Source organism: Triticum aestivum, chromosome 4B (assembly GCF_018294505.1).
Source record: "Triticum aestivum cultivar Chinese Spring chromosome 4B, IWGSC CS RefSeq v2.1, whole genome shotgun sequence".
In the NCBI taxonomy this organism is placed as follows: domain Eukaryota; kingdom Viridiplantae; phylum Streptophyta; class Magnoliopsida; order Poales; family Poaceae; genus Triticum; species Triticum aestivum.
The window spans coordinates 10,846,457-10,853,308 of record NC_057804.1 but is presented as its reverse complement, the minus strand read 5'-3'; the positions used below and the strand labels follow the sequence as shown (position 1 = coordinate 10,853,308).

At 44.9% G+C, this 6,852-nt stretch overlaps 1 protein-coding gene across 1 annotated transcript; it reads right to left on the bottom strand.

Annotated features, from left to right (window-relative positions):
• Nucleotides 1-2,196: 2,196 nt before the first annotated feature.
• On the bottom strand, nt 2,197-6,202 carry LOC123090558 (disease resistance protein RPS2). The gene is made up of 2 exons (XM_044511870.1): nt 5,918-6,202; nt 2,197-5,263 (listed from the first exon to the last, which is right to left on the bottom strand). Exons 1-2 carry the CDS (start codon nt 6,187-6,189, stop codon nt 2,464-2,466), a joined length of 3,072 nt encoding a protein of 1,023 aa, XP_044367805.1. The 5' UTR covers nt 6,190-6,202; the 3' UTR covers nt 2,197-2,463.
• Nucleotides 6,203-6,852: the final 650 nt, after the last annotated feature.

Sequence of the window (6,852 nt, the reverse complement as noted above, 5' to 3'; positions counted from 1 at the left end):
CATTTTGACCCTGTGCACGTCTCCTCGGCAGCCCAGAAGAAAGCCCGTCTAATCGCATCTAGGATTTTTAAAGTCTTTTTTGGCAACTTGAAGACGGACAGGAAGTATGTCGCAAGGGAATCCAAAACGAAGGAGATGAGGACTAGTCTCGCAGCGCGGTTGAGCAGCTTGGCACACCAGCCTGGAAGCAGTGATCGATAGGAAGTAACAAGTGGTTGGAAAACGGATGGTGGGAGCTTGTAGGGGGAGAGAGGCAGCCCAAGGTATGGTTGAGGGAAGCCGGAGATGGCGCATCCAAAGACATGAGAGATTGCTGCGGCACACGGCGAGTCGACATGTAAGGGAACGAAGGTGGTTTTAGAGAAGTTGATGCACAGCCCCGTAGCAAGGCCAAAGTCATCTAAGATCAGCGTGTCGTCAGCGTACTGAAGGATGGTGGGTGGCAAGTCTTCGTACACAGGGTGGCGCAGATCATTGGCGTGGTCAGAGGCAGCCGACAGGATTAGTTGCTGGAAGATATCTGCAACAATGATGAAAAGGTAAGGGAAAATGGGGTCGCCCTGACGGAGATCATTTCTGCACTGAATCCAGTTACCAGGAACCCTGTTAAGAAGAACTGCAGTTCTGGCCGTGGAGAGCAGATCGTCAATCCAGGAGCAGAAGCGCTCAGGGAAGCCACGGTGCCTAAGGATTTTCAGAAGCAAAGGCCAGGAAATAGAGTCAAAGGCTTTCTTGATGTCCAGTTTAAGAACCATGGTGGTAGCCTTGCGTTTGTGACAACAGTTTAGGTTGTCGGCAGTCAGTGGCGAAGGCAGGAATAATTTATAGGTGTGGCGGAGTTCATGAGGGAAAAACCAATGTACAATATAACTATGTGCCGCTCGTGCTCTGCCTCGCCTGCCCGTGGCCGCTGCCACGCTAGTCCGGACGCTTCCAATATCCCATGGTTGCTCTCCAATCAATGTGTTACTCGATCCTCTCGTGCGTGCCCTAGGACCCAGCCGGCTAGGGACGGCAGGCCGGGACCAGGGAAGAATCACACGAAGCTATGTAGGGTCGCGAGTTTGGAGGAGTAGCGGTGCTGAGTGCCACATCCAATGGGTATTCAAAGTCCAGAATGAAAATGGAACACATAAAGGTTCAAAAATTGTTCACTGCAGAACACAAACATTTTACGGTTTGTCGATGTTGAATTAATCTTCTTTGAAGCATGCTTCCATTTTTTTTCTAGAATCGCTTATTCATATCTGTACTTACTACTCCACAGAACTACTAATCGAATTCCCCTAGAAAACAACTAATAAATTTCTTTTTTATGTTTACTAGTTTATGGACTAAAAAATGGACAAAGGGAGTACAAATTTTTTGAACCAACACGGCCACGATCCTCACCTTGGCGTCATTGCTTCCGGCTTCGCCGTCGCTACTCGCTAGCACATAGGCATCAAGCTCATCGCTTTTCGCTCTGCACCCCAGGTGTCACGCGCCACCTAATTCGCTGCAGTGCCACCCGCCGCCGCCGCGTTGGCCGAGCATGGTCGCCGCCGGAATCGCCGTAACCGAGAGCTAGATCGTGCCCCTATTCCGTAACTGCGGTTGTGTCTGCGTGACTTCCACATCAGTGGACATGATTTGTAGCGTAGATTTGTAGCGTAGATGGACTGCTAGAGGTTGGAGCTGGGCTGCTACATGCAGGTAGGTGGGCTGCTGGGAGGATAATTGGGCCATGGGCTATTCAGTTCGACGCTTCTCTGGGAGTGTTCTCCTCGTCCAAACTGACGAAACTGAACTGAGCTCAAATCTTCAGGCAAGTACAGTATGTATACGCAGTATTTTTGCCAAATTTTAGGTATGGCGGCTGCCAAACCTCGCCATATAGCTGGCTCCGCCCCTGTCGGCAGTGTATATGAAGTTTTCGGCAATGTAACGTCCGGTGATAAAGCCTGTTTGATCACCATGGACAAGTAGTGGAATGAGGGGTTTAAGTCGATTAGTAAGAAGTTCGAGAGTTCGACAGTCATGAGCAAATATCAGTGCCATGACAATGGCGCGCCCAGCAGTCAGTTCTCTGGATTATATATAAGTTACAGTCAGTTCTCTGGACACAATCTTGAGCCTGAGTGTTGCACCTTGGACAGCAGCCGTGGGCAGGCAAGAGTCCAGGCCTAACCACTCCTACCAAAAAACAAAACGGCATCGACAAACCAAGGTTATTACACGGTGTAGCATAGCACTGACACCATCGCCAAATGCCAAAGTCTAAGGCAGAGTACAAATAACACGGTGAGGCCAACAAACAACCTCGCCCAGGACTAACCACACCAGGAGAAAATAGCCGGCAACCTTCAGAACATTGCTCTTCTAGCGATGCATATCAGGATGCTGGCATGAGAGGGGGGAACCATGCATGGACCCGTTTGTGAGCTACTCGATGTGCCTTCCAATAAGTTTACATGGTGCCACCTACCCGACTAACGCACTGAAAACATCTACGCTGTCTCGTCCTTGAAAATCTGCAGGCAGTTCTCTGAAGAATGGGAATAAAGTAGATTTGGTGCTACCATCATCCCAGACTAGTTGATCCCACCAGTACTGTTGTCCGAGTATCAATGGCGCATGATCTTCTTTCAGTAACCCAGATGGCAATTTTGTTAGCATGGGACAATTGTACACAAGGAAGCGCTGCAAGCTCGCGACTCCGAGCGTGCTGTCACATATGTTCTTCAGGTTTGTGAGGTGACTTAGTCCGAGTAACTTGAGACGAGGGAATGACGCCATAGCAGATGACATGGCAACTTCCTCGTCATCATCGGTCACTAACTCCGATATCAAATCGCAGTCAATCACACAAACTTCTTCTAGGCAGGGCAAATGCTTGACCCACGTGATTGATCTGATGCTGTGGCAGCCATCTAACAACAAAAATCTAAGTTTGGGTAGGCAAGCACGAGGCCTCACACCTTTCCGAACGATGCCTACCAATTTTTTGAGGTCGACCAATTGAAGCTGGTCAAGACTTTGGAAGAGCCAATCTGAATCCACATCGTTTTCACCACCAACCAGCAACTCCTCCAAACTTTCTATGCCACTTACTGCCAATATCTCGAGTTGATGTGCCCTCATTTTGCTAACAATTCTGGGACAAAGGTTGAGATTCTGCAAGCCGTTCACACTTTTTATATGAAGGGATTTCAGGGAGGCTTTAGAAAGATCGAGCAACCTGTGAAGTGAAGTGGTATCGGCCACTGTGAACCCAAGAAATTGTAACCTTGTCAAACTCTCAAGCTCCTTAATAAGTGCATGTGTTTTGTGCTCTGGGAGACAAGCACTATAGTATAAATCGAGGACCCTCAACATACCTAGTGCAGATATTATCCCATCTGGGATATATGTCAGCTCAGCTGTAAACCCTAAATATAGGTACCTCAAACTTTTCAATAGTTTACTCTCAATTGGGATCGACTGTATACAAGTGTATGAAAGATCAAGGTGCCGCAAATTCACTAGTGCTCCAACATCTGACGGGAGTTCTTGAATATTAGTATAACTTAGATTCAAGTAGGTGAGAGATGGAGCATCTGTGAAAAAGCCTACAGGAACCTTGCTAATCGTCCAGCAATAGTCCAGCACGAGAGTTAATAGGTCAGGGCAACTGCAATAATCAAGGATCTTCACATCACTCACACGTGAAAGGGAAATCCTATGGGACTTGCTCCACTCGTCTGGTTCTTCACTGTGATGTAATAGCCACTTGTTGTTACATCCATCGCCTTGTTGCTCTGCTACAATCCAAAGAGCTAGGCCTCGGATCATATCATGCATTCTCAGATAAATTTCCCCTCGAGGATGTTCTTCTAACAAGCAAGCTCTTTTTAAACATCCAACAACAGAGTGACCTCTCAGATAGCAGTTTTTGGTATCGTCATCTTCTTCATCAAGTAATCCATGTCCCATCCATAAATCTATCAAATAATTGGAGTAATTATAATATTTTGTTCCATTCAAGGCAAAGAAAAGAAAACATTTCTTTGTCCTGACATCTGGAAGGTGGTCGTAGCTAATATACAGTATAGGAAATAGGTTACTTTCTGCATCTGGAACTTTGTGGAATTGAGACTGTCGTAGCAACATCACAGCGTGTTTCCATTCATGCTCGCTTTCTTTCATCGCCATAGCCTGACCAACTACCTTAAGAGCAAGTGGAAGACCTCCACACTTGTCCACAATACCCTCAGCATAACCTCTAATTTGAAGACTGCTGTTGGTTAGTCTGTTGCAGCCCGCATTCGCCTCAAAGAGACTCCAGGCTTCATCAGACCTCAGACTTTGTAACGTAATCACTAGATTATGTGCTTGCATCCTGTGACACATCTGTCGATCACGTGCTGTGACTACGACCATATTCCTATTTTGAGGTCCGATTTGGATGTAACCTTGTGGTATCCCGACCTTCACTAGGTCCAGTGGTTGCCAAAGGTTATCCACCAACAATAAAAACTTCCTTTCCTTCAAGAAGTTGTACAGAGATGCAGATCTAGCTGTGGTGCTCTCATCCTGTCCTAGCGTCAGGCCAAGCTGGGATGCGATGCTCTGCTGAACTGTAGCGGGATTCGGTTGCTGATCAATTTCCACATAAATGACATGATCAAATTTGTGCATTTCTGCAGTGCAGCTGAACACGTTGTTTAATTGCTTAAGGAGAGTAGTTTTGCCAGCCCCTCCCATGCCACATATGCCAATGAAGGTGGTGGTGCCTTGTTCGATGCAAGCAACTATCTCCTCCATGTACTTGTTTTGCCCCACAATGTTAGGCGGCAGAGGAAGCTCTTTGCCAACTGGTGGTAGCAAACTGAAGATCCCATCATTCTGCGGAGGTCTCTCCATCAGTTCATCAACTTCTTTCTTCTTCTTTATGGCAGCACGACCAATCCGGTAGTTAAATAAACAATTCCAGGAGCAACCAAACATATATATTCTCCTTTCTTCATACTCATTCTTGATTCTGACTGATTCATTTTCTATCGATTTTGCACTCCCGATCCAACTTTTTGTTGAATCCCTTGGTCTCTTGCCCAACTGAATTTGTTCATCAATAGTATCAATGTGGGATTTTAAACCATCAGCGGCTCTTGCCAGTTTACGAACTTTGCTTCCAGGCTTGAGACAGTAACCAAAGTGCTTCTTGATCGGCTCCCATATCTCATTCACAAAGAGTCCAACAACTGGAGAGAGTACGCCATACTGAAACCCATGAGCCATGTGACTGCAAAGAGAAAAGGAATGTATATTCCCAATCAGCACCTGGATAAGTTCAGTAAAATAACAACTGGATCACTGGGGAAAAGTACTTTTAAATAACTCAGCAACAAGTTCCCAGAAATAATTATGATCCGTTCTGATGAAAGGCATATAGTCCTGCTTTTTATTAAAGCAAAAGTAACAAAAGGAATTAACTGTGTTGTCGGGTTTCTTCTGCTGACAACTTAGATAGTATGGAGAACTCGGAAAAACATCTGTATGGCAATACTCTGCAGATTTTCTTTAGTTCAAAAATGAAAATATAATGGAAGAGATATATTGGATGGCCAAGGGTTCAAAAATAAATGTCCTACTTGTCTCACTAGTACTCAAAATTTCCTCATCCACTAGTGAATCGAGACAAAAGAATTCTTCGATTTGTAAATGATCATCATGTGCATATACAACTGTGATATGATGCAAAAGAATTAAGTTCCTGAATTTGTTGGGAAACATTTGGATTAAATCCTGAGGAAAAAAACAGTAAACTGATCGGGAAATATATGTGGCATGCACTGCACGCCAAGAACACCCCCAAAGATCCCTAAATGTTTGCGCTGGATTCGATTTTTGGCAAATGAATGAGCTCTTTGAGAAAGGCAGGTGATTCGATTAGTACCTCTGGCCTCCACGGATTGCAGGAGGGAGCTGATCGGAGGAGGTAGGAGCGGACCAAGACTTCAAGACTACCCTTCTGCTCTTCTCCAGCACAAGATAGATGCGCTTGAGAAGTGTTGACCAACCACTACTCTTGCCGGAGGAAGAAGGAAGGAAATTCACACAGGCAGATGCAATGCAATCATGCAATTTTTGCAAACCAACTCTGGTCTCCAGCTCATTTCGGACTAAACTATCTCTTTTGATGGTTACGTTAAGTGTTCCAGAAAGCATATGACAAAAGATGCTTCTCTTCTAGCACAAAAGAAAGGAAAGATGCTTACCTAACGGTGCATAATGATTTTTAAATTCCCAACTTGTGCTTGTTGACAAGATGGTAGATGTGCAATTATTGGAGCAGTGAATGGCAATAGCTGAGATGATTGAAGAAGGATAATACCGTGTGGATAGTGACTATTGGGCTGGTAGCTGCACATTTTTTTTGTGGCCGTGATTCTTCAAGCGTGTGAGTAGTGAAAGGACCAAAGGCCTGAGATGGATATTTTGTACTCCCTCCGTTCCTAAATATAAGTCTTTGTAAAGATTCCACTATGGACTATATACGGATGCATTGCATCCGTATATAGTCCATAGTGGAATCTCTACAATGACTTATATTTAGGAACGGAGGGAGTATTTGGTATGATGTGGTGATTCTTATGATGCTGATAAAGATGTGCCTCTGATTCTTATAATACGGTAAAAATAACTTAAGCGTTAAGCTTATGAAGCAATTTGTACTAGATTTGAGGAAAAAAAAAGGAGTTGTTAAAGTCTGAACATGACAAGTGGCTGAAGTCACACACCACTTAACAGTTCTATTTTGACGCGGGTCTAGGTCTAGTTAAACACTCAAACATGCACAACTTCACCTTATCTCGTCTGTATATTTGTGTC